The sequence below is a fragment of the Mastomys coucha genome, unplaced genomic scaffold, assembly GCF_008632895.1.
Source record: "Mastomys coucha isolate ucsf_1 unplaced genomic scaffold, UCSF_Mcou_1 pScaffold22, whole genome shotgun sequence".
Lineage (NCBI taxonomy): Eukaryota > Metazoa > Chordata > Mammalia > Rodentia > Muridae > Mastomys > Mastomys coucha.
Genome location: NW_022196905.1, coordinates 147,188,236 through 147,216,137, shown reverse-complemented (window position 1 = coordinate 147,216,137; position 27,902 = coordinate 147,188,236). Strand labels below are relative to the sequence as shown.

General features: G+C 42.4%; 2 protein-coding genes across 4 annotated transcripts in view; both read left to right on the top strand.

Annotated features, from left to right (window-relative positions):
- Positions 1–16,746, top strand: part of Elavl1 (ELAV like RNA binding protein 1) — a 44,655-nt gene extending 27,909 nt beyond the window's left edge. The window contains exons 4-6 of the mRNA XM_031338944.1: positions 1,417–1,570; positions 7,682–7,907; positions 11,760–16,746. Of these exons, the coding sequence (XP_031194804.1) occupies positions 1,417–1,570; positions 7,682–7,907; positions 11,760–12,084 (705 nt within the window). The 3' untranslated portion in view covers positions 12,085–16,746. The remainder of the gene's footprint in view (positions 1–1,416; positions 1,571–7,681; positions 7,908–11,759) is intronic.
- Positions 16,747–25,666: 8,920 nt separating this feature from the next.
- Timm44 (translocase of inner mitochondrial membrane 44) overlaps positions 25,667–27,902 on the top strand; it is a 16,968-nt gene continuing 14,732 nt past the window's right edge. For 2 of the 3 annotated variants that reach the window (XM_031338942.1, XM_031338941.1), the window contains exons 1-2: positions 25,667–25,786; positions 27,578–27,673. In XM_031338942.1, coding sequence (XP_031194802.1) covers positions 25,742–25,786; positions 27,578–27,673 — 141 coding nt within the window. In that variant the 5' untranslated portion in view covers positions 25,667–25,741. Of the gene's footprint in view, positions 25,787–27,577; positions 27,674–27,902 lie in introns of those variants that run through there. The other variant, XM_031338943.1, reaches the window with a different exon arrangement.

Sequence of the window (27,902 nt, the reverse complement as noted above, 5' to 3'; positions counted from 1 at the left end):
AGAAATCCACCTGCCTCTGCCTCCCAAGTGCTGGGATTAAAGGCGTGCGCCACCACCGCCCGGCTTTGCCCCCCAGTCTTAACCTGAGAAAGTCAAGAAGAGCTGACAGCCCTGGTGGTGGGGAAGACTGCCTCCTTCTTGAGCTGTCCTGCCCAAAATTTGATATTTCCCACCAAAGGTTTTTGTAAAGTTGAAAACACTTAGTTGCAGGTACTTACCCATGGGCAGGAGTGAATGAGTATTCTGTAGGGTGTTGATGATGGACATGGACACTAAGCATCTATGAAGAGGGAAGCTGGGGAGGCTGTGGGCTAAGGCAGAAGAGCCATATGTATGTGTTGACTCCTGACTTAGATCATAGAGTGGCCATATATCTACAGAGCTCTTGCTGTACAGGCTGAACCTTGGTACCAAAGGCCTGAAAACAAATAGGGAAGCATCCACTGCACTGCAGCTCCCCAATAGTCGTGGTGTGCCTTAGCATGCTTCCAATCTGGTGTCACCCAAGAAGTTGTTAGCTCCTTGACTTGTTTAAGCTGTTTTGTGTCCTTGAGACAGATCTGACTTCTTCCTTCCACTCTGCCCCATTTCTACATAACTTGGTTCACACACACACACCTCTCTGTACCCAGCATCCTGACTCAGCTTTGTGTCCCCTCCTACCAGGATATCTCTCTACAGGCAGAAAGACCTCCTGCTAACTATACTGTCTCTTCAGGGGCAGCCTTGGCCTCACCCTTCCTTTGTGATCTTAGAGATCTCTACTACCTGTATTGCCTCTACCAGGAAAGCACCCAGAACTTTCCTTTCTGTTGCCTTTGGGATCTCTCTTCCTTTCTCTTAGCACAGGCATTAGCACTAGGTGTTTGAATACTGATCACAGGGCCCCTCAATGCAGCATTCTTATGTGCATTTTTTAGTGTGCTTACTTGCTGGCCTTTTTTTTTTTTTCCCCCGAGACAGGGTTTCTCTGTGTAGCCTTGGCTGTCCTGGAACTCACTCTGTAGACCAGGCTGGCCTCGAACTCAGAAATCCGCCTGCCTCTGCCTCCCAAGTGCTGGGACTAAAGGCGTGCGCCACCACCGCCTGGCGACAACCCAAGCTCTTATGTTCATAAGGCAGCATGAACTTGAATCCCAACGACCAAGGGCCTTTAGTTTCTTTATCTTTGTGTAATAGGAATAATTTCCTGCTTGTTAGAAATGCTGAGGACCAACTGAGGAAATGCTACAAGTTGTGTGAGTTCTCTACTGGCCTGTGCGCTGCCAGAAAATGTCATTGCAAAAGATTGTCCTGTGTGCAATTACTTGCACACACTGTTTTTTCATAACATCAAATTTTGGTCTCTTCCTATGGTGCTTTGACTACATGTAGGCCCTAATTCTGAGTTTGTTTGTTTGTTTGTTTGTTTTTAAGGTGTCATATGCTCGCCCAAGCTCAGAGGTCATCAAAGATGCCAACTTATACATCAGTGGGCTCCCCAGGACCATGACACAGAAGGATGTGGAAGACATGTTTTCTCGGTTTGGGCGAATCATCAACTCCAGGGTCCTTGTGGATCAGACCACAGGTACACACAGGAGCTAAGATAAGACTCTCTCTGAGCCTAAGACTAGTGTTCTAGGGAAGAGAGAGAGAGATCAGTAATTAGCCTCCAAAGGGGGTAGGTTGGACATGAGAGACCTTGGTCTTTATTTAATTGGGCTAGGAAAATAAAATGTCATTAAATGAAACCTGGGAGATAGACAGTGGCACATCTCTTTAATCCCAGTACTTGAGGTAAAAGCAAATGTTCTGCCTGATTTGTATATGAAGTACCAGGACAGACATAGTGAGACCCTCTCTCAAACAAACAAGCAGCAGCCACCCAGGGTTAGGCTAGGAAAAACATCAATGTTCTGACACCTTCTCTAGATGCCCAGGTAACTTTGGCTGGCTTGGAAATAGTTGGAAAGGTTTCTGTTTACCTGTCCCATGAAGTTCTTACTATAAGTACATGGGGTGTCAATATATCTCCTCTTAAAGAGTCCCAAGAACTTACTCTGAAGCAACACCATTGGCTATTTCAGATGGGCCTTCTTTAGTCTTCATGATTAGGATGCTCCTCTTCAGAGTAAGCATTCAATTCCTGTCTCTGACAGCTGCCTACTTGGCAGGTCCCTCCCAGAACATCTCAGTATAGACTTGAACCGCAAGTTATGTTGGATTCAGATACTGAAGACTTGGACATACACCCATAGCTATGTCCCACCACAGCTATCTGCTACTTGAAACCAAAACATTCCCAGTCAAATGACAAGTACAGCTCTCTTGGGAACATGATTATCCATTACCTCCACAGGGGGAGTGAGAAGTCGTTGGCACCAGAAAGGAAGAGTATGTTCAGAAACTGAGTAAAACCTGGGTATATGGGTGGGTGGGTGGGTTGGTTGGTTGGTTGGTTGGTTGGTTGGTTGGTTGGTTGGTTTTCTTTTTTTCTACCTCTTCAGTTTCTTCTCTGTAGACCTTTTGTCCCACCCTTTGGCTGTGGGTAGCTTAGCCATAGAATTACCTCACTTGGGGGTACCTTCCCTTTGGAGAAACTTGTGGAACGCTTTATGGCTACACAGGGATGATGCTTCACCTTGTGACAAATGGGGCTGTAATGGTACTGCGTTGAACCTTATCCGCTGAGCTGTGGTGTGGAGGAGGCATGCATGCCAGCTATTGTGCTTTTTCCTGCCTGGCTGAGGCAGCTTATCTCAACAGACTGCAGGATCACAATGGGAGCCTGAAGAAAGGAAGATGCCACCACACTCTCAAGTTCAGGCTCACTGCAGGCTCCCCAGGTACCTGCTCCTGGCATGTCCCAGGGGCTCTGGTGTGGCCTGTAGCCTGATGTAAATACTTACTTCAAGCAACCTGTGCCAAAAAGGCCTAGGTTCCCTCACACCATTGTGCTCCTTGCTTTGAATGGGCAGCAAGCTGAGAAATAGTATTTACTCAGCAGGAACTCCCACCTCAATTTGCACTGCAAGTTATCAGTAGTCCCTAAAGGACTTGTTGAGAGAAATAGTGAGCCACGTGGCTTCATTAAAGGAAGGAAGGAAAGAAGGGAGGAAGGAAGCATGGATTTGAGTGAGTAACGAAGTCTCCCTGAGCCTGCTCCCTTATTCCCATGTGGCTTCTATGTCTGTCATGGCCTAGCATTGCTGGGTATGGGAAACTGAAGCAGAACCCCATTCCCAACAACATATCACTTTTCTTAGAGTCTCCCTCTGCCTCTTTGGCATAGTTGGGCCCACCATGCAGAAAGTGTCACTTCTACAGGCAGCTCCCTCATCTGTTTGCTAGGGACTTTGTAATATCAACCCCTTTCCCTAATTAGCCATGAACTCAGGATGAATTCACTCTTTTCCCTTGGCCTTGCCTGCTATTCTCAGATACTTTAGTAAAGAATACCACATTCTAAGCAAGAAAGATACGGCAGGACTGGCTCTCTTTCCTAGCCCCCTTTTCCACCAATGAAGCCATCTAAGGAGATATTCACTTGCTCCCACAGGGCTTCTGCTGGAGACAGGGGCCACTCAAGGTGGGACATTATGAGGACTGACGTTTGTAGGAAGGGAAGGGTATGAGAGGTGGACTTGTATTAAATTCTTTAGATGACAGGCATTTGAAATTCAAAAAACTGAGGACCATGGCACTGTGGTAGAGTGCGTGCATACCATGAGTAAGGTCCCAGGTCCCAAAGCTAGTACTAGAGGGAAAACACAAAGTACTTAACAGAGTATCATTTGGGGCCAGCATGGTATGATAGCTCAGTAGGTAGAAATACTTGCCTCCAAGTCTAATAAGTTCAAAATCCATGGGCACCAAATGATGGAAGAAAAGAACTAACTCTCTCACATTATCTTCTGATCTCTACACCTTCACAGTGGCAGTCATATAAACACAAATACATGGTAAATAAATAAATTTATTTTTATTCATCATTGTCTTAGTTACTTTTCTGTTGCTGTGATAAAAACATTGAGAAAGGCAAACTATAAAAGAAAGTACTTAATTTGCCTTAAGGTTTCAAAGGATTAGAGTTTGTGATGGCAGAGGGAATGGCTATCTAGGAGCTCACATTGTAATCCACAAGCGCTAGGAAGAGAGAGACCCTCCCCCTCCCCCACTCCACCCCCCTGAGACACTTCTTCCTAATAAGGCCATACCTCCTAATCATTCCCCAATAGTCCCACCATCTGGGAACTAAGTGTTTAAATATATATATATATACCTATATATATACCTGTGGGAGCCATTCTCATTCAAACCACTACAATTATTTTAAATATATTTTTATTTTATATGTATAAGTTTTGCCTTCATGTATGTACCTACGCATACCATGTGCATACAATGCCTGAATAAATTTTTTTTTGTTTTTGTTTTGTTTTTTAAATCAGAAAACAAACCAGATGAGGTAGCACAAGCCTTGAATCCCAACACTAGAGTCAGAGACAGGTGGATCTCAGTGAGCTTGAAGCTATTGCGGGCTATATGGTGGAACCCTGCTTTTTAAAGAAGGAAAACTGGATGTCCTTTTGGGGATCTTCACAAGTGGGGCTGGATAGATGGCTCAGTTGTGAGTGCTCGCTACTCACACAAAGCACCCAGTTCAGTTCCTAGCATCTACATGACAGCTCGTAGCTGTCTGCAGCTCCTATTCCAAGGGATCAGATGCCACCTTCTGACCTCCACAGACTCTAGGCACACCCTGGTATACATACACACAGACAGAAGCACTCAAACATGTAAAATAAAAATAAATAGATCTTTTAAAATGTTTTTACCGATCTTTACATGTACAATCAGAACTTTTTTACTTTCTATTTTTGTTTCTTTGCATTATTCATAATTGTGAATTTTACTAGTTTACATATCTGTAATTTGTGCTAATTCTTGGTTTCTGTTGTTAATCCTGAAAAACACTACCAAAAATAAAGCCCAATTCAAGGAAACTTTGTGGAAGTGGAGTCACAGTAATGGCCACTGGGGATGGGAAGCAGTGTCTTTCAGATACAGCAGGACTTAGGCACATATGAACGCACAGAGGTAGGAGCAACATGCACAGGGCCAGCATAGGATCAAGCCAGATAATGTCTTGGCACTAAGAGAGGGAAGTAGACCTTATCTCCCGTCTCTAACCAAGAAGCCATCTCCAATTGCTCACAAAGGAAAAACTAGTTTTCGATAATGGAGCCTGACTGGGTATGCAAAGCACAGTTAAGGGCCATCCGCATACCTCACAGTGTTCAGCCAGCTCAGTGCTCTTGTTCTTTTCTGGTTTGTGTGGTTTATTTCCCTCTTTGCTTTCTAAAATGAGAGAGAAAGAAGGAATGGAGTTATGGACTGGGAGGGAGAATAGGGAGAGGAAAACATAATCAAAATATATTGAAGGGGGAAATCTGTTTTCAATTAAAAAATAAAGTCCAAAACACAGGGCTATCTTCTGAAGTATGAATTCATCAGATATTTACATGGATTTTTTTTTTTTTTAACCTCCTACATGAGATACCATCCCCTTTTTGTTTCAGGTAATTTTTATTTGAAAGCAGTTGCATGGAACCAACTTTGGACACAAGCTTTACCTCAACTTGGTCACAGGTCTCTGGAGTAGAATTACTGTCACTCTAAAGTAGCCTTGTGTAAGAACTAATCAACCACAACTTAGAATTATATTGGCCTAAAGTTAGGTCAGTGTTCAGCTTTCCAGGATCAACCAAGCTATCAGTCTTGTTCAGTAAGAGTAAATACAGACAACATCTGCCAATGATGGGTCTTAAGGTGTTCCTTCAGGCTTAAGATTTATGACTAACTTAAGTGCCAGAATTTTCCTAGCACACTAGGTCTTGAATCACTAATTCAGTAGGTGCTATACATTTAAGTAGGGATCAGTTTTGATAGGTTTTACAATGTTGGCATTGAATACAGAAGAATAGCTGCAATGTGCACACATGAAGCCCACAGTGTTATAATCATATGACACTTGAGGATTGTCTAAGAAGTGATTAGGGAAAGGACCAAGATATAGGAGGAAACTAAAGAGTACTTGACAGCATACTGTCTTAACAGATTACCCAAGGTTCTAGACCATTGTTATTCTTCAGTTGTGCTAAAGGGCCTTTGCCTAAACCAGGTTGATAAGTACCATTAGAAGAGTCCTTGCCTAACATGCAGAAGGCCTTTCATTAAGTTTCTACCACAGGTAAACTAGGTACAGTAACACCTGTAATAAAGCATTAGGCGGTAGGAACAAGATTAGTTCAAGGTCATAGGTTGCATGGTGAGTTTGAGGCTAGCCCAGTCTTCAAGAAAAAAAAAATGAGAATGTTTAGTTAAGTTGGGGTAGCTTCTCTTCCAGACTACATCCAGAACTCCATCTCAGAGATGTCGTTCAGACAGGTTTCTTAACACCTTTCTAACCAACTCCTCAGTGTTTACAGCTCTTACCTGTGTCTAAATGTCTTGCAAGGGAGAGTTTACCCCTTTCCTCTTCCCATGGTTTGGAATATGACAGACAGGGCATAAAAGATGGATCCTCCCTTCTTACAGGTCCCACACTTGGGTTGGACTGACCAGAGGCTCCCTTGAGCAGCCAGATTCAGGTCTCAGGCAGCTCAGTCTAGGGATAGGGTTCTAGTGGGAAAGCAAGAGTTGTCTTCAGGTGGTAGACTACACCAGTTGGGTCCTGCCTTCTATGCAGGAACAGAGGGATCCAGAATATGTTCCTGACACTCCTAGTAAGTTCTTGGCAGCTCCTTTCCAGTACCCTAGTTTGATGGTTTTCTGTGGAGATAAGTAGCCTCATTTGTTTCTGAACGAAGCTGTAAATCACAAAAGGTCCCAAGGCCTCACTCAGATGGAAGTGCCCAAGAGGTAAATGAAGTCTGGAACAGAAAAGAGGAGAATGAAGAGCTGGCTTCTAGGATACCACTACCATGTTCTAGAGTAAAGGAGAAAACATATAGGCTAAGGTCCTAAGCAAGCAGAAGTCCCCTTCAAGCAATCCAGAAAGGCCTAATTTAGAGTTACTTCTACCACCTTTCACCCAGCCAGGCCAATGTTCCTCCCAGAGCCCAAGGGCAGTTCTGACAGCCCTGCTCAAGGTCCAAGATTTAGTGTATATTTTGTTATCCATAAGGTAAGAGCTAAGTAGTAACAGAGAACAAGATTGCTCCTACTGCATGTTTCTTTTTAAAAATACATTTAGGGGCTAGAGAAGTGGCTTAATCCTTAAGAGCACTGGTTGCTTTTCAGAGAACTCAGGTTCAGTTCCCAGCACTCACAAGATAGCTTACAACAGTATGTAACTCCAATTCCAGGGATCCCATTCCCTATTACTGCCCTGTTTGCAGGCAAAAGACCCATACACAAAATAAAAATTGAAGAAAAAAAATATGTGTAAAATGCTATTTGGAATATCTCTGGCTATGGAATCATTGCTTCAACTCAAAAGGTAGTCTGAAATCTTAATCTTTCATTAGTCAGTTTTCTTTATTCATTAGTTTGCATATTTGGGTTTGATTTTGGTTTATTTCACTACCTAGGTGCCTACTTTGAAACACAGCCTACATACTTCTGCTTTTCAGTTTTGTTTTTCTTTCCTCACAGTTATTTCCCCTAACTCCATTTTTGTTGGTTTGTTAAAAAGGTTTGTCCAGAGGGGTTGCCTTTATCCGGTTTGACAAACGGTCGGAAGCAGAAGAGGCAATTACCAGTTTCAATGGTCATAAACCCCCAGGTTCCTCCGAGCCCATCACAGTGAAGTTTGCAGCCAATCCCAACCAGAACAAAAACATGGCTCTCCTCTCACAGCTGTACCACTCGCCTGCTAGGCGATTTGGAGGCCCTGTGCACCACCAGGCACAGAGATTCAGGTGGGTCCAGAGGTTGGCGTCCTGGTGGGCTATTCTTAGTGTGCCATGCTCTTTCAAGCAACGGTAGCCTTCTGTTCTGAGGTGTTTATGCTCAGAGGAGAAAATACTGGGGACACTAGGCTGATCCAAGCAGTATCTTTCTAATTTTGTCATCACATGTATTAGAAATCTGTGCACTGGGCATGGTGATTCACACCTGCAATTCCATCACTGGAGAAACATAGGCAAGGGGATTAAGAACTGAAGACTGCCTCTGACTAGAAAGCAAGCAAAACCTCTTCTCAAGGGAAACAAATGTCTTATGGTAGCCCCTTGAAATCAGGGCGTGGGGGAATGGGTTCCAGGACCTTTGCAAACAATGCAAAGTTGCTTAGCTCTCCTGTGTAAGATCCTTGCATATCACCTACAGATATCCTCCTATAGACTGATGGTTCCTGATACTTAATGCAGTCTAATGCTGTGATGTGTTAAGTCTGTACACAGACATTATGGGCTGTTTTTTTCCCAGGTAAATTAAGTCTGATGGATCATATCCACAGATAGCCCATGGCTGAAGGGGAACAGCCCCATATCCTGAGGCATCATTGTCTTTCTTTTGGGTTGAAAAGGTGGCACCAACTTCACTGGCTGCTAATAGTGCTCTAGTATGTAGTTCCAGTAATGTGGAGATATATAGTTCAGCAGGAATTGCAATCCTTCAATCCTTAGTGTACCATCTTTTTTTTTTTTTTTTTTAAATCTTGCCCCTGGACAGATGGCTCAACAGTTAAGAGCACAGCTATGCTTCTAGAGGATGTGGGTTTAATTCCCAGCACCCACAACTATCTGTAACCAGTACCAGGAAAGCCAATGCCCTCTTTTGGTTCATGAGGGCACCAGACACACATATGGTGTGTAGACATACATTCAGAAAAAATACCCATGCACATAAAAATAGATAAGTTTATATATTTTTTAAATTATGTTAAAATCTTTTGTATCTGAGAAAAGATGGCAGACAACGTGTGCTTAGGTAATATATGTTTGTAAATTAAGTTTCATACATTTGATCAGTGACTCTGAAGTAAGCTTTTATCATAAAACTTCCTTGTCTATTTTTTCTTTCCCTTTTACACAGTGTCTTATAATATACCCCCAAATGGTCTAGAATTCACTGTGTAGTTAATGGATAAGAATGGCCTAGAGGTGGGCCTGGTGGTGCACACCTTTAATACCAGTCAAATCTCTTGAGTTCAAGGCCAGCCTGGTCTTCAGAGTTCCAGGACTTCTAGGGATTCATCGAGAAACCTGAAAAATACATGCATACGTGCATACATATATACATACATACATACATTCAAGTCTAAATTATAAAATATTTGCATTGATCTCATATACATCTCTTCAGCTCATTTCCAGATCACCACATGATTTATACCCTTATATGCTGTGATTACTATGGAAACAGACAGTATACTGTACTACTCAAGGGATAGTGACTCCAAAAGTATATGATTAATACAGGTAGAAAATTGTGGGATTTTTTTGCAAAGAAAGAAGGAATTATTTATTCATTCATTCATTTATTTCTAAATATCTTACTTGATACAAAGTTGTGTCAGTTGCAGATGTGATTGCTGAAGACATCATTTGATTGAAAGAGTGCTTACCTAGCATATATGAAGTTCTGGGTTCCATTCCTAGCACTACAGACACTAGGTATATTAGTACACACTTGTCATTCTAGTACTTGGAAGGTAGAGGCAAGAGGACCAGAAGTTGAAGATTATTCTCAGTTACATGTGGAGTCAGAGTCCAGTTAGACCTTACTTTAAAAACAACTGAGTGTGCACTCAGTCCCAATACTCAGGAGACAAAAGCAGATGAATCTCTGAGTTTGAATATCAGGTTCCAGGCCAGCAAAAGCTACATATAGTGAGACCCTTTCTTAAAAATCAACAGCATTGGGGCTAGAGAGATGGTTCTGTGGTTAAGGAGACTCACTGCCCTTCCAAAGGTCCTGAGTTCAATTCCTAGCACCTACATGTCAGCTCACAACTATCTGATGCTATATTCTGATGTGCAGGGTATATGCAGACAACATACCCATGTATATAAAATACATATATGAATAAATCTTTAAAAACAGAAGAAAGAAAAGAAAATCAACAAAATGAAATGCCAGTAGAGGCCTACTGTAGTTGCTGTGTAAAAATGTAGATGACTTGGAACTGCAGTCAGCAAGCACCTCTTTCTAGTTCTCATTGAAAACTAGTTCAGCTTAATATGTCACAGACAGCTGGGTGCCATCTTATCACCCACATCAACAATACTGTAGTCTTTCTGCCCCAGACTGCCTCTGGACTGCAGGCCATCTTGCCACTGTGACATCCTCCTGCTAGCTATTGAAACCAGTTTTTACAAGTTTTTTTTTTAAACCAAGGCCAATAGTGTATCCTGGTTCTTTTTTACCACATTGAAACTAGCCCTGGAGCCTTCTTTATCGTACTGAAAGTAAAGTAGCATGAGGTCCCACAGCCCAAAGCCTGCTATCATTTTGGAGCAAGTAACTGACTCTGGTTGTGCTATGCAGCTCCACAGATGCTTTATCCTCAGACACTCTTAAATATGCCTTCTGACCATTTTTTTTTTCTCATAAAACACCAACAGAGCTTCACTAACACTTTTACTATTCTCCCTAATCCTACTACTACAACCATGTTATTCAACCACATTTTGTTTGATGTAATTAACAGTTCACTGTGGCCAGGCATGGTATACACACCTGTTGTCTTAGCACTCCGGAGGCTGAGGCAGGAGGATCATAATCCTAAACCAACATGAGCAGTAGACTGAGGTGCCTGTGGTCCAAAAGAAAGAAAAATAGGAATGTATGGGGGGGGGCACTGTGGGAAAAACTCTTGTGTTGGTTAAGTTGCTACTAGTCCTCTAGCCTTGTTCCTCTCTCCTGAGTTTCTAGGCTTCAGTAGCTTGAACTTGGCCTTTGTGAAATGGTTTTAGCCAGCTCAAAGCTAGGGAGAAGGAATTCTTGTGCTCTATAGCAAGGTTGTGCAGCATTGCATACATTTACTACAGGGCTTTGACCCCTCAGAGAGAAGTATCACAATGAAAAGCTAAAGCAGTAGGCGGTGTTGCAAGCTTTAATTCCAGCACTCAGGAGATAGAGGCAGATCTCTGAGTTCAAGGCTACCCTGGTCTATAGAAAGAGAGTTATATCATAGCTAGAGCTTAGCAGAGAAACCTTATTTCAAAAAAAAAAAGAAGAAGAAGAAGAAGAAATAGTAAAGAAATAAAGAGGGGGAATGAAATTTGGGGGGAAGCTCCCTCTTTCCCCTAAATGGATCCCTATATACACATGCTCACACACAAAATGTGATGAGTTTTCCTCAAGGAAAGTGACCATGAGAAACTCCTTCAGAGTACTTCCACCTGCACTGAAACAGATGGAAGAAACTCCCAGAATTTAAAACGTGGGCTTTGGGGTTGAGCTTGTGGCTCAGTACCAAGCCTCAGTTTCTTCCCTGGCTTCACAGGGTCTGAGGGAAGGTGGAACAAGAGGAAAAGGTGAAAATTACCAAAGTACATTATATGCATTATGAAGATGTTACAATAAACATTATTCTTTTATGCAGCTAATATATGCTGTTTTTTTTTTTTTAAGTTAGTTGACCTGCATAGTATCCCAGCTTTGAGCATCTCTCAGAGGTGCTGGCTGCATAAGAGGCCCAAGTGTTCTTACATCACTGTACCAAAGCCATCATCTTGGCCCTGTCCGTCCTACTTCTTAACCCCATTGTGTAGGTACACTGCTGGCCTTAACCTTGACCTGAACATGTGCTCTCTGTTTGCTAGGTTCTCCCCTATGGGTGTAGATCACATGAGTGGGATTTCTGGTGTCAATGTCCCCGGCAATGCTTCCTCGGGCTGGTGCATCTTCATCTACAACCTTGGGCAAGACGCCGATGAGGGGATCCTCTGGCAGATGTTTGGCCCCTTTGGTGCAGTTACCAATGTGAAAGTGATTCGTGATTTCAACACCAACAAGTGCAAAGGGTTTGGTTTTGTGACCATGACAAACTATGAAGAAGCTGCAATGGCCATAGCAAGTCTGAACGGCTACCGCCTGGGGGACAAAATTTTACAGGTTTCCTTCAAAACCAACAAGTCCCACAAATAACTCGCTCATGCTTTTTTTTTTCTTTCTTTTTTTTTTCCTTTTCTTTTTTTCTTTTTTTTGTACGGAATAGATAATTAAGAGTGAAGAAGTTGAAACTTTTTTGTTAGTGTACAACTCATTTTGCGCCAATTTTCACAAGTGTTTGTCTTAGTCTAAATGAGAAGTGCAAAGGTTTTTATACTCTGGGATGCAACCAACATGTTCAAATGCTTGAAATCCCACAAATGTTAGACCAATTTTAAGTTTCTTAAGTTATTTCCTTTAAACTATATATTAAACTGAAACCTAAGTAGACTGCATTGACTAACCAGTCACTCTGGATGGTGGTGGGACTCAAGCATGCTTTTACTTCTAAGACTGTCTAACACCTGTTTCATCTGATGTCTCCACAGACTGGATTTAAAACAAAACAAAATTTTTTTTTTCTTTTTTAATTTCTTAGTTTTAGTTTTTAACCTAAAGATGTTAGACAGATGGGGAGTGTGTTTTTTCTCAACTGCTTCACCATTTTAAACAATTTGTGCTTTAGTTGACAGGAAATTTGCCCTCCCCAGCAGTCCCACTGCTGCCCCCTGCCCACTCAGTCCCAGCTCTATGGTTTTGGGAGCAGCAGCAGGGCCCAAATTCTGGGAATCCCACGAGGGGAGGTGGGAAGAGGTTCCACATGTTGGGCTGAGCCAGGCCCTCCAGAGACACAAAGGTGTTTTGTAAGCCCAGGCACCAATGAGAACGGACCAAAGAGTTTCAGGGCAGCTCCAGTATATTCCAGAGTCAAACCTGAGCTCCAGGCATGCCTGAAGATGCCCCACTCCTCCGACATCCTGAGCGTCTGTCCACATATTGCATGCATGGTGCCCACACATCAGATACTGTTGTTCATGCAACTTCCCGAGTTTCCAAGACCATTTAACCTAGCTTGAATGCACAATGATTGCTCTGTTTTTAACGACACAGAAACATTTGAGCATTGTATTTCTCGCATCCCTTCTTGTGAGCACTAGACTTTTTCCAATCTTAGTCAGATTTTTGCTTTGAAATTTTGCTTTTGTATGGACACTCAGCAGAAAAGTACTTCTTGCCAGTTATCTATTAACAAAAACCTTTGATTTGTAGTTTTAAGGATTAACCCTCAAAGTTCTCTTCATAACTGCCTTGACGTTTGGGGTTCTGTTCTGTTAATTTTCTTTTGCTTTTTTGTGTTTTTTGTTTGTTTTTACTTTTGCATTTAAGACCATTAAATTTGATTTTGTTTTGCTCGAGTTTTGTTTTGTTTTTTGTTTTACCTTTTCTTTCTTTTTTGGCTAGGGAAGGGCACAGACAGCCCAGCATTCAGGGAGGAGTCTGTCAGACCTTAAACTTGCCTCAAGTTTAAAAAGCATTTGTGGAGCTATGGTATAAGAAATACAGCTATGGATCAATGGTTCTTAACTCGGGAGCTGGTAAGAAAGGTCAGAGGGAAGGTTTTCAGAGCAGATGAGGCCTGGTCCCTACAGCCCTCAGGATTGCTCTGATTCTTACTAGTATGTGGATAGAATAAGAACAGGCTAGTGCAGTTACTGGCAGCTCTTCACTTGGATGTGAGCCTGGAGTGTATAACAGCAGGCTAGTATTTAGTTCTTGATATCATGGTATGATAGCATTATTTATATATCTGTTTACTTATATATATATATACACATATAGCTATTTTGTTTCATTTACTTAAGTGGAAAACTGAGCAAAAAAGCACAGCCATCTCTAAAGCAGGTCAGTGTATCAAGAAGCCCTTGTACAATTTGAGGCTGCCTGTTCCCTCCCCCTGCCTCCTTTTCCTAACTTCCTGGAGGAGCTCGTTGCAGTGTTCTCTACCATTGATGAGGTTGCCTCATGTACTCAGGCTTTGTCCCACCCTAAGTGAGCCAAATGTTGCTCAGTACCTCACTGCATCCCATAATTTCCAGCCTATAGGACCTGAAACCCAGAACCAAAGGCTCATGTGCCCAGATCTGACCAAAAAAGGAGAGGGGTCCTCTGTTCTGAGGGTGCAGAGTGTTCCTCCCTGTGGGACCAAAATGTTCTGATAAAATAGGCATTTCCAGTTTCTTAGGTCAACATTCTACTGAGTGAAGGTAGGATTTCCCATCCAACCCTTTCCTGGTTCCTCCTCAGTAGTATAGCCTTAGTATTTCACGCCTGAAAGAGACTGTGTCTTTAAAGGACCTGGTGCTCAGAGCCAGCACCTCAATCACTATACCATCCCTACCACCCAAACACCTGTTTACTCCATAGTAACTCTTGAGAGGAACTGGAGAAATCTCACCAGCTACTGGAGATCACTTCAAGTTCATGGACATTTTCTTTCTGTGTGGTCTCCACTGTCTGGGCAGCATTCTAGATAAAAGTCCCAGTACATTTCTTGATGAGCTTTCTTTGTCAGTGTCTAGAAGAAATTAGCCTTGAAAAGGCATTCCTGAAAGTAATTTTCATTCTATGAAAGAAAGGACTAGGTGCTGGACCTGGGCTCATTGTTCATGACAACTTGTCAGGCTTGGTAGAAATCCAGAATCCAGATATGTATGTAACTCAGAGATTAAAGCACTTGCCAAACATGAGGAAAGCCCTGAGTTCCATCCCCAGCATTGGAGAAAAAGTCACAACCCAAGAGAAAGGTTTTTTGTTTTGTTTTGTTTTAAGCAGAAATTCATCCTGTTTTTATTCAGCAAGTTAAGGCCATTTCTTTTGTTGGGAAATCTGATGGAAAAAAATGTAGAGAATACAGAGTAGGTAATGTTCATTCATCAGAAATATGGTTTGGCCAATACCAAAGAGGCTTTGACTGATTTCTCTTGACCTCCTCTGGTAGTGGGTTATTTCTTGAGCCACCTCCAGGTCCTTCCACCTAATTCTGATTGGGTTACCTGTTTCTTTCTGGAGTGATTCTCTCCCCACAATTGAAACTTTGTAGGTAATGTGGCAAGCCACCCTGGCTGTGCCTCAGGTCACAGAGCTGTGACTGTATCTCCCTCCTCCCCATACTCTGATCAGCTACCATCTTCCTTGACTACCTGAGAACCAGACTTCCCTTGGAGGGTGGGATGTGATGCCACTATACTGAATGCGTTCTGTCTCCCTTGAAGTTGCCTTAACCTTTAGTGGCAGTAAGTAGTTAAGGAGCTCCTCCTACACAGCTTCAGACTGGACCTCCTGGTATAAGGAGTTAAAACTGGAGTCTCCCAGCTGGCATTTAAGGAGAACCCTGCTGGGTCAGAGAAATAAATGAGCCTCCAAGACAATGGCAGTTACCTATCTGGGGTTGCCTCCAAATCATAGCTTTTTGTCTATGAAGTAAGTAATGTGTTGAAAGTTTGTGACCTACTCCAGTCAGTTGTTAGCTTTGGAAATCAAAGTTGAAATAACTCAGCTCTTCCAGTTAGCATGTTTCAGCAAGATTTTATCTCTTGATACTTTGTGTAGCCAGCTTTTCTATATTGGGTGAAAGAATAGAATATGAGTATGCTAAAAGGGCCCCTGCCTCCTCCACCCCCAACACTTTATCCCTTCTCATCTTTCCAGGAATTACCTCATCTACTGGGACCTGAGGTAACTCCTGGGGAGGGGCCCCTGAGGCTCATCACACTCACGGGGTCAGAAATCCTGTTTCCAAACTTTCCTAGAGTACCCCAAAGTCATGAATGCTTACTGTTGAATGGCATTGATGATTTGACACATTCTTAGGGGAGCAACAGCGCATGCATTTCCATCTTAAATAAGGACCCTCCCACTCCCACCCTTGACCTTTAATAATGATTGTATTACATTTTCCCATAACCTTTTGCTGATGTGGTTCAATTTCTTTTTCTCAGTCATGAAAATATTTATTTATTCATTTATTTATTTATTTATTTAATTTATTTATTTATTACTTGTGAGTTACCAGCTGCCAAGTATTTGCATTAGGCTGGTGGAGACTTTGAGAGGACTGTGCTTTTCTGTTCCCCTCCCCCAGAAAAGAAGGCTGGTTGGTTGGTTTGGACCACCTCTCTTCCTACATGCTGTTTCCCTCACAATGGCTTACTTTGGGGGAGGGGAGGGCTTCTACCAGCTGATTCCCATGTTGTACACTAGATGGCTAGACATTTTTGTATATTAGTGTGTTTTAAGTTATTGATTTGTTTTATATGAAATAATTTATTTTTCAGGTACCATTTTTTTTTTCATTTTAACTTTGTTTTTACATGGGTTTGTTTTCAATAAAGTCTGACATTGCTGTCCAAAGTCAACAATAAAGTGAATCCCATTGTGTTCTTTTGAGGATGTTTATGTAACTAGCCTTTAAAAGTAATTTTCAGAAAAAGAAAGGTGGGGAACAAAAGCCCTTACCTATTTTCCTTCCCCCATTGCCTTTTTCCCCACTACTTTAAATCCTTGTGAATAAATGTTCTTCAGTGTTTTAGGAAGAAAAAAGCAAACGTAGGTTTTGATAATCCAGAAGATTTCAGATTAATGAAGCTTTGAAAGAACCATTTTTCGAAATTTCAGTGACGTGTGAATATTTTTTGTCAATGGCTTTCTCAAAGAGAATGAAACTTTTGCACCATTTTCAGAGTTTTTATAGAGATGCCAAATTGATATATTTACATGTAATGGAAACATAAAAAAAGTTTTATTAAACAATTGTTCATAGCTGTGTAGACATTTTAATTCAGCTTCCAAAGCTCTTCAAAGTCGTATTTTGGAGAAATGGGGTGTTAACTGACGATTCCAAACCAGTCAGTTGTCTGAATACTCGGTTCCTTCCACAGGTGTCAGGTTTGTGTTAAAACATTCTATGTTACCACTGACTGGAATTCTGTGATATTTTGGTAATAAATGAAGTGGGATCATTGAGATGTGACGGTGTAGGGGTGATCGTCTGTGTCAACATTCCAAAGCCGGATAAAGTAGCAGGTGACTTCTTCCCTCAGTGTGCCAGGACCTGTCTGCAGCTTTGACCTAGCCCGTGGACAGCCCAGGTATGCTGTGTATCTGTCTCCTTCAAGACCCTCCAATTTCTGTCCAGGTGTTCTTCACGGAGGAGCCCCAGAGCCCCAGATGGTGGACACCTTACCCTTACCCTTAGGTTGGATTATAACATGGCCACATTTGAGCCACAGGGATGGAATGGGACTATTTCAAGTATAATTCTCCATCTTACTGTGTAATTAGGAGCACAGAAACTCATGTAGGCTAGGGAAAACAAACTGTAGCTTGGAAACCTGGGAGAAGGACTCAGAAAAGCTTGTTGAAGGCCCTCCTAGTTGAACAAACTTGGGACGAGAGTGGGGGAGTTGGTGTGGAAAACTAGCTTGCTAGCCACCTTGTTAAGGCAGGCCTTCTGGAGAGAGGCCTTATGATTCAACAGAGTAAACTACATGCTCTCTGCCCTGGCCAAATGATTGGCTGTAGACAAGTGTAGAAAGGCTGGGAAATGCCACCAAGGGACTAGACTTTAGGAAGGCTACAGGTTTGTTAATCACATATACTGGGAACTGTCTGATTAGATAAACAGGATTCGTGGGATTAAAAAAAAAAACCACCAGGACATCTGAGAAAGTACCTCAGTGACCCAAAACTAGAATATTCAGTGACTTTCTGAACTGATGAGATGGCTCAATGGAATAAAGGTGCTTGCTATTAGACTGATAACCTGAGCTCAATCCCTCAGGCTCTACATGATTGAAGGAGAATCTACTCCCACAAGTTGGCCTCTGACAAATAAGTGTGCATGACCATACACAACTTGAGTTAAAAAATTAAACTTCCACCAGGCAGTGGTGGCACACTCCTTTAATCCCAGCACTTGGGAGGCAGAGGCAGGCAGATTTCTGAGTTCAAGGCCAGCCTGGTCTACAGAGTGAGTTCCAGGACAGCCAGGCTATGCAGAGAGACCTTGTCTCGAAAGACAAAACAAAAACAACAACAAAAAATTAGACTTCAAGTGGCTTTCAGCCAGGCATAGTAACGTGCCGTTAATCCTAGCATTTAGGTGGCAGAGACAAGCAATCTCCCTTAAGCCAGGCATGGTTCTAGGCAACCCTGGCTGCCTAGATTTGTGAAGTGTCACAAAAAGGATGGGGAATAGGAGATTTGTAAGTTAAGGCTAGTCCTGCTTAATTCTGGTTCCAGTTAGGCAGGGCTACATGGCAAAACTTTGGCTTCATAATAAGAACCCCTACTATGAGGTACAGATAGGTAGCCTTCAACAACTTTGGTTCTGGTTCATCAAGTAAAGAAGTATAGAGGAAGTCCATATGTTGCCCTTGGGGTAGAAAGAAACCACAAGCCATTGGTTACAGAGATAAACAGATGTGCAGAAATGGAAGGGGTGAGAAAATTAAATTTCTTCAGAATGCCTGGCTGTGGGATACATGGTCCTGGCTGACATAGTCATTTCCAAATTTGGTTTGTGTTGTGAAGTCATCTTTAAAAATTGGGGTAAGGGTAGTGCATACATGTGAGTGTCATGGCAGAGGTAAAGGTCAAAGGACAATTTATAGGATTAGGTTCTCTTCCACCATGTGAGTCCCAGAGATTGAGCCCTGGGATTGAACTCAGGTGGCATTTCTGCACTCCTATACATTTTTCTTCCTTTCCATGTTAATAGGAGCTAAAGGCCTCCTGCTCTCTACCAGTGAGTCAAAACACCCTGATTTGTTTTCATATAACCAACTATGGATGCCTTTATGTCCTTAGTGACTCAAAACAGCCCCCATTTATCATTGCCTGGTTCCATGAGAAGTACTGGATTCTGCAGCTTGTACTCCAAAATTAGAACAAGAATGAGAAGAGGTTAGCAAGGTAACCACTCAATGAAATGGAGGCCCAGCAGTGGTGGCACACGCCTTTAATCCCAGCACTTGGGAGACAGAGGCAGGCTGATTTCTGAGTTCGAGGCCAGCCTGGACTACATAGTGAGTTCAGGATAGCCAGGGCTACACAGAGAAACCCTATCTTTGGAAAAAAAAAAAACTGAAATGGAAATTCATGATGACTTCTATAATGCAAAGTGAATGCAGCATTTGATTGTAAACTTAGTTTTTCTATTTTTATTAGTTTTTTTTGTGTGTGTTATGACCGCTCTACATGCATGCATGTCTTTGTACCACATGTATGCCCAGTGACCATAGATGCCAGAAGAGGATGTCAGATCTCTTAGAGTCTTGGAATTAAAGATGGTTGTAAACTACCATGTGGGTGCTGAGAACTGAATCTGAGCCCACTGCCAGACTAACAAGTAAACTTAAAATTTTCTTCAGCGAGGCTCAAGCTGTGGTTTAAGAAGTGAGAATAGGGTTAGCAAGACAGCTCAGTGCATAAAGGAACTTGACGCCTGGCCTCATGACCTGAGTTCAGTCTCCAGGAGACATGTTCAAAGAATGAACCATTCTCTGCAAATTGTCATTTCCACTCAGACAAAATACAATGTTATTCTAAATTTTTTTTTAGATTTACATACATGTTTTGCCCACATGTATGTATGTACACCATTTGTATGCCTGATGCTTACAAAGGTCAGAAAAAAGTGTTAGAATCCCCTGAGACTCAAGTTGCAAATTGTGAGCTACTTTGTGGGTTCTGGGAATGAAACTTTTGTCCTCTGGAAGAGAACAAGTGCTCTTAACCACTGAACCATCTCTGCAGCCCTAATTTTAAAAGTTTAATGGGAATAATAATATTAACCACCGTATGGAATTATTGGAATGACCAGAGAAGTACCAGGGAAGGTCATGAGTCCTACATATTTGGCTTATTAAAATAAAGTAGAATGCAAATGAATGGGAGAATCCTTGAGTCCACTTATAAAGCGTTGGTTTCCCTGTTGATATAACAAGTGGTTATTAAAGTTGTTATTAATAGCTTCACATAACACACATCTTGGGCTAGCAAGATGTCCCAGAGGGTAAAAGCACTATGCATGATAACTTGAGTTTGAGTCCCAGAACCCATGTGGTAGAAGAGGACCAACTCTTCAAGGTTGTCCACTGGCCTCCACACACTTAGAATGCAGCGCTCAAGAAGCTAAGACAGTTCTATGAACTGTCATTAAACTGCTCTTGCAGCTTTGAAATTCTGCAAAGCCAATGTGGGATTCACTCCTGTAATTGTAGTACTTGGGAGGCCAAAGCAGAAAGATAGCTTCAAGTTCAACCCCAGCCTGGACTAATAACAAATTCTGTCCCTAGCCTTGAAATATGGGCCAGTGAAATAGTTCAGGACAAAAGGCACAAGCAAGCTAAGCTTAGACCACTTGGATTGTCTTCTAACCTCTGCAGGTACACTGAGGGACATGTGTACCTTTTACACACACAGACATATAGGGAAGGCAGAAGGGAAGAGGTAAATAAATGTAAAAAAATATTTAAATAGGATTTGGAGTGGCACTCAGTCATGTTCATCTGGCATGCATGAAGCCCTGAAATCTTTTGGTCTTAGTGATATATACCTATAATAACAGCACTCAGGATGGTAGGAGGATCAAAAGTTCAAGGTCATCCTCAGTTATATTGAGTTGAAGGCTACAGAAACAGAAGCACAAACTTAAGAGGAAAATGCTGAGCATGGTGGTTCCAGGACAGCCAGAGCTATAAAGAGAAACCTGCCTTGGAAAAACAAAACAAACAAACAAAAAGAGGATTACCTAGTGGTTAAGACCACTGTTCTTCCAGAGGTCTTGAATTCAATTCCCAGCAAACATGTGACTCACAACCATCTATTCTGGGATCTGATGCCCTTTTCTGGCATGTAGGTGTATGTACAGATAGAATACTCACTTACATAAAATAAATACTTTTTAAAGATTTAAATATGTTATAATATATATACATACATATATGTGTGTGTGTATGTATGTATATATGTATATAGGTGCTATGAGCCAATGTCATTCTGCTTAGCCTCTCAGTGCAAAGCCAAGAAGCTTGTGTGGTAGGTTGCACTGAGGCAATAACTTGGATGATGAGATAGGAAGATTAACTTAAGCTTGAGGACAGCCTGGCCTTCACAGTAAGGTCCTATGTCATAAACAGAAAAACAATACAACCAATCAAGAAAGGAAGAAAACGAACTGGGGAGACGGCTCAGTGGTTAAGAGCACTGACTGCTCTTTCGAAGGTCTAAGTTCAAATTCCAGCAACCACATGGTGGCTCATAGCCATCTGTAATGAGGTCTGACGCCCTCTTCTGGAGTGTCTGAAGACAGCTTCAGTGTTCTTACATATAATAAATAAATCTTTTTTTTTTTAAAAAAAAGGAAGAAAACATGATGAATTAGGTTCAATGAGCCTTGGTAGGAATGGGGAGTGGAATCTCATGTGGTGGTTTGTAACCCTTGGCTGTAAACAACTTCAAGGGCAAAATAATAGTAACACGTAGTAAAAGTATGAACTGATGTTTTGAGTTTTTGTTTTATGTTAATGTAATCTATTTGATCCTACAACTTATTAAATATCAGCTATATTTGAAAGCTGCCTTCAGGATTCCAGAATATTTACTTTTTTTTTTTCCAAGACAGGGTTTCTCTGTGTAGTCCTGGCTGTCCTAGAACTCACTCGATAGACCAGGCTGGCCGAGAACTCAGAAATCTGCCTGCCTCTGCCTCCCAAGTGCTGGGATTAAAGGCGTATGCTGCCACTGCCCAGCTAAACTTTGCCTTTTGCTCAAAGAGTCAGAACAAGTTGGATCCAGAACACTTAATGTGAAACAAAATCTCAAAACATTGAAATCTGGCATCTATCTCACTACTTAATTCAAACCCTGCTGGCTCATCTCCCCAAGAACTCTGTGTGTGTGTGTGTGTGTGTGTGTGTGTGTGTGTGTGTGTTTGCACGAGTGTGTACATGTGCTTACTATTGTGTATTCAAGATTGTGTGGATGCATGTTGAGGCTAGAGGTCCCAGGGATCTTGCTGTCTCCAACTCCCCAGTGCTTGGATTACAGATATATGCAGTTTTTACATTGGTGCTGGGGATCTAATGTCAGATCTTCATACTTTTAGGGCAACTATTTTATAAATGTAACCATCTTCCCAGGGCCTCCATAATGCAAATACAAAGGGCAATGAAGTTCTGGCCTGGCCTTGTTAGATATTTGCTTTGTTGAAGGTCTTCTAGGTACCTTTTCAATACATTGGACAATCCTGCCGAATCTCCTGGGGTGGTTATTCTACTTTGTGGGGGTTGTTGTTGTTGTTGTTTATTGTTTTTTCTTTTCTGTTTTGTTCATTTTTTAAAAAATAGTGTCACATGTATCTCAGGCTAGCAGTATTGCTTACTTCTATATTACTATGACTAAGGCAACTTATAAGAGTTCAGTTGGGGGCTGGAGAGATGGCTCAGCAGTTAAGAGTACTGACTGCTCTTCCAGAGGTCCTGAGTTCAATTCCCAGCAACCATATGGTAGCTCATAACCATCTGTAATGGGATCTGATGCCCTCTTCTGGTGTGTCTGAAGACAGCAACAGTGTACTTATATAAAATTAAATAAATAAAAATTTTCTAATGCCCATTTCTCTTCCAATTTGAGTTCCCAATTGACACATACCTGGATGCTTTTGTCTACAGTTCTGAACACAACTGAGATGCTATATTTTCAGCAGAGGATGGAGGTGCGAGTCTGTAGCCTCAGCACTTTGGGGAGCTTAGAGAGTAGAATAGTGAGTTTGAAGTGAGCCTGGGTTACATAGTTCCAGCCTTCTCAGCCTCTTCACAAACTCCCAAAAGAAGCTGTATTAGAAGCCAGACTTTAACAAACTCGTACCCACTACCCCTGTGCTTTTCTAGCCTGACACTGGAACAAGACTATATGCTAGCTCGTGTTTTGCCAACTTGACACAAGCTAGTATTAGCTGGGGAGAGGGAGCCTCTGTAGTATTAATAATTTAATAAATCCTGACAAATGGTTCCTTCCCACCATAGACCATTTATGTTCCTGGATGGAAGAAACACACACAGCCTTTATATTTAATATACCTTAAATAGCACAATAGCTGGACAACTGCCTAACTTCCATGCTGTTAGAATCTACCTCCCATTACTACTTACTAATTTCTTTGTTCAATCTTGGCTGCTCTTGACCCAGTTGAGCAGCCCTCTTGGCAGAGTTCTCTTGGCCCTTTTGCATGGCTGCTCTGCTTCTCCCTCCTGCACATTCTTCTTCCATGGTCTCTCTCCTCTCCAGTACTCTCTCCTAAGCATAGTGACTTCCTCTCCTAAGGGGTGGCAGCTCTCCTTCCTACTGCTTCCTCAGGATCCCAAGCTCAGGAACCCTAAATCCTGCTCTCTCTCCTCTACCCACCTACTGGCTGCTGGCATCTTTATTTACCAATCAGAATTAACTGAGGGCAGGTTCTCAGAAGCTACACCTTGGAGGCCAGCATTTAGCATTAGAATACAAGCAGCATTAGACTACCCTACTACAAAACCTGGGATGTACATAGTGGAAAAAGAGACCTGATGATCAGAAGCTGTTCTATGACCTACATGCACATACATACTCACACTCACGTGGGCACACACACCATACACTAACACACAAGAGGAGGGGGGGGAGAGAGAATTTGGATAGATTAAGAAAAATTGTGAAGAGTACCATCGGGCTGAAGAGATAGCTCAGCTGCTCTTCCAGAGAACACTTGGTGGATTCCAGCACCTACATTGAGGTTCACAAGGATTCCAATCTCAAATGATCAATACCCTTTTCTAGCCTCCACAGGTACTGCATGTATGTAGTGCACATATAAACAAGCAGGCAAAACACACCATACACATCAAATAAAGTATTTTTTAAAAAAGAATTTGATCTTTGCTAATTCACATTTAGAAATACTACACAAACTGAATGTGGTGGTGTAAGCCAGAAATCCCAACACTTGCCAGACTGATGTATAAGAATTATAAGTTTGAGCCTTCCCTGCCTTTGGGGAGGGAAAGCTTCTGTGCGACAGGTTAACAAATGAAACCAAATAATCATGTCCTACAAGACACTAAACTATATATGTATGTATGTATGATGTCATTAAGAATGGAACCCAAGTCCTCTAGTTTCTCTGTTGCATCCTAGGCTGTACATTCCAGCCAATCTCTTGTATCCTCCAAGAATGTACTCTATCACTGTGCTGTGTCCCCAACCTTGTGTCCTCCAGGAATGTACTCTTATCACTATGCTGTGTCCCCAACATGTTTTTTGTTTCTTTGTTTTCAAATATATTTGTTTTCTTAGCATCTTTAAGAAGAATAATCTGCTGGGCAGTGGTGGTGCATGCCTTTGATCCCAGCACTTGGGAGGCAGAGGCAGGCGGATTTCTGAGTTCAAGGCCAGCCTGGTCTACAGAGTTCGTTCCAGGACAGCCCAGGCTACCTTGTCTCAAAAACAAAACAAAACAAAACAAAAATAAAATAAAGAAGAGGTTTGAAATTCTTGCTCTTAGAGCAACTTGCTTGCTGGCAGGTCAAGGCACCGTCAGTCATTGTCAACTGTATCTAGAAATCAACCTTGGTTACTTTCCAATTAAATATATTTTTGTAGTTCACCCACCTACATTCCTATCTCTGACACTAACAGTGCCCTGTCTCAGTGGAGATGTGACTCATTTGGTAGGTTGCTTGTTTAGTTAGCATACACAAGGTCCTATGTTCCACCCCCTGCAGTATGCATAAACCTGTCATGGTGCACTACTGTGATCAGTAACACTTGGGAGGTGGAGGCAGGAGGATCAGAAGTTCAAGGTCTTCAACTACATAACATATTGGAGGCCAGCCTGGAGAGTCTACACACACACACACACACACACACACACACACACACACACACACACACACCTGGAGAGTCTACACACACACAGACACACACTGAGCTGTTGTAGGGGTTTTGTTTGTTTGTTTTTGGGCAGTCCGTTTACCAGGCTGAATCCTTCCCTTCAGGTTTTTCCTTTTCGTAGTCTTTTTATGAATTTTAATTTCATGTGTATGAGCCTTTTGTTTCCTGGACTACATGAGACCATCAAAAAAATCAAACAATAACAACAACAAAAAAAGAAACCCACCATTGAGATGTGAGCTATCCCAATTCTGTACGAATCTTCTCCAATAGGCTTTTTTGTAGTCATCTTAATGTGTATGGGTAGGAATTTTGCAGCATGTATGTCTATCCTCCACATGCATGCCTGGTGCCCTTAGAAGTCAAAAGAGGGCTTCGGACCCCCTGAATCTGGAGTTGTAGGCAGTTGTGAGCTATCATGTGCGTGCTGAGAACTGAACCCAAATTCTCTGCCAGAGCAGCCAGTGCACTTAACTGTGGAGCTGTCTCTCCAGTCCTCTACCCTTTCGTAGTTCCTACCCTACCACGGGATGATCTCACAAAAATGCCTTCCTCCCTGAGCCTCAGCTAGAGGCTTACCTATCCTAAACTCTGCCCCCTCCCAGGCTGGATTCCAGAATCCTTGGTGTCCTGAAGTAGAAGAGACTTGATCTGTTTAAGCGTGTTCATTTTCAGGCCCTACCTCATCACAGAAGGCCCATCGGGTTTCTTTCTCTTCTACCATCTGCCCTCCCCCAGGGTTTTCCCAGGCTAGTGCTGCTCTAGGCCGTCGCAGCTGATGACGCGTCGATGAGCGACGAAGGAAGGTCACACGAGCTCCTCCAACATGGCGGCGGCAGCTCTGCGGGGCGGCTGGTGCCGCTGTCCGCGGGTGAGCAGATTCGTGGGGCTGGTAGGACAGAAATAAGGGGAATGGACGCTCGGCTTTTAAGGCCTCCTTCTCTTCAGTCTCTTGGATTTTCCTATGGGTTTCACGGTTGGGTTAGGGTTCGGTCATTGGGTCAGCCGAGGCTTGGGAAAGTAGCAGGAAGGCCTTAGGGAGGGAGCTGATCCCCCAGCCCCTCTTCCCCGTATCCAGCGGCGATGCGCGAAGCTGCCCGGGGGTCACCTCTCCCCTGTCGTTCTGTTCCCACGTGCACGAGGGAGTTCCTGGTTTCTGGGGAGACGATGCCCCATTGAGAAAACAGATTGATGAAAGGGTTTTGTTTTCCTTTAAAGTGACATTCACAATTCGCGCTTGAATGTCAAGTTCTCAGCTGAGAGTGTTTCCTAAGTCGCCACTGCTAATGATCAGCATGGAAGTGCGGGAATTAATTCATGCTCTGGATAAGACCTAGAACTCTTGACTTAGGTCATGGCCTGTTATAAACACTCAGAATATAGTTCTTTATATTGCTATTGTTTAACCCAGTCTCGTTAGATTAAAGAACGTGACACTCAGAAAGATTAAGCAATCTACTCATAGACCTGGAGCTAGTAGGTTGATGATCTGGTCCGAAGCCCAGATCAGTATGATTATTAGGAGGAAGGAAAATGTAGAACAAGTTATCCCAAGAGCAGCCTTAAGTAACTATAGCCATTTACATGTAAATAAAGAAAGTATCTAATAAAAAATTAAAAAAAAAAAAGTAACTATAGCCACACTGGTACGCATTTGGACTTTGAGAGCTTGTTTGGAGGATCTACCTGGGTCGAGCAGGTATATGCTTGACCAAAGAAAGGTCATCCTCTTTGACTAAGTGTGCAACTTTGGGAAGAACACATATGGAGCTATAAGGAAGGAAGAGGGAAAAATGACACTAACCAGCTAGATCATCCAAATTAACCCTACAATCAGTGGGGTGACAAATGATACAGCCTGATCTTCACTTCCGAACCTGTGTGAGTTTGGGATGTGACCACTGATTACAGAGCTAGGAAAAAGTAGAGAAGAAAAATTCGTAAAGTGAAAAGTGCTTCTGGTAGGTTATTCCGTTTCAGTGTACCCATGCTGGACGCAACTGCACACAGCTACAAGTTCATCATTTGGTGGGATCAGAAAGGGTCTTTCTTGGGGCTGGAGAGATGGCTCAGAGGTTAAGAGCACTGACTACTCTTCCAAAGGTTCTGAGTTCAAATCCCAGCAACCACATGGTGGCTCACAACCATCTGTAATGAGATCTGACTCCCTCTTCTGGTGTGTCTGAAGACAACTACAGTATACTTATATATAATAAGTAAATCTAAAAAAAAAAAAAGAAAGGGTCTTTCTCATGAGATTACCTGGTTCTGTGCCCAGAGGTGCTCTGCATTTAGAACCTTTGACCAGGACACAAGAAGTCCATTCCATAGCTTTCCCTGCACCAAGAAGTTGTTGGTTTGTCTTTGAAAGTTCTCGTCTATAGTTGTTGGAGATAGGCAAAAGTGGAGTGGGCTTCAGTAGAGGTTGGGTTATACTGTCACACTTACACTATTCTCCCCAGTTTCAGGTGTGGGACGAGGTCGTGGAGGTACAGAAGCGACATATTCTCTTTCTACCTTATTACAGTGGCTTCTCAGATTTTACAAAGATTGCATATTAGCTTATAACAGGAATGAAGTTAAGATCAGCAAATGACTCATGGTGACCGTCAGAGTTACCCTTTTTTCTGAATGGATCTTTCTCTTTTTCTTAACCAATTAGAGGTGCCTAGGCAGCGGAATCCAATTTCTCTCCAGCCACAACCTACCCCATGGTTTAAGCTACCAGATAAGCCGGCCAGGAAGAGAGCTGACACTGGTGAGTGACGGAGGATACCAATAAGCAGACCCAACAGAGGTCTGAAAAAAAAGTCATGCCAGCACAGTCACTTTAGGGAGTGTTCTGTGTTTTGGTGTTTTGGGTCTTCAGAATTACAGAGAGTAGCAGACCTTGTTTCTGGATGTCCTGGGATATGTTTGCTCAGCCTCCTCTTTTCTTTTCTTTTCTTTTCTTTTCTTTTTTTTCTTTTTTTCTTTTCTTTTTTTTT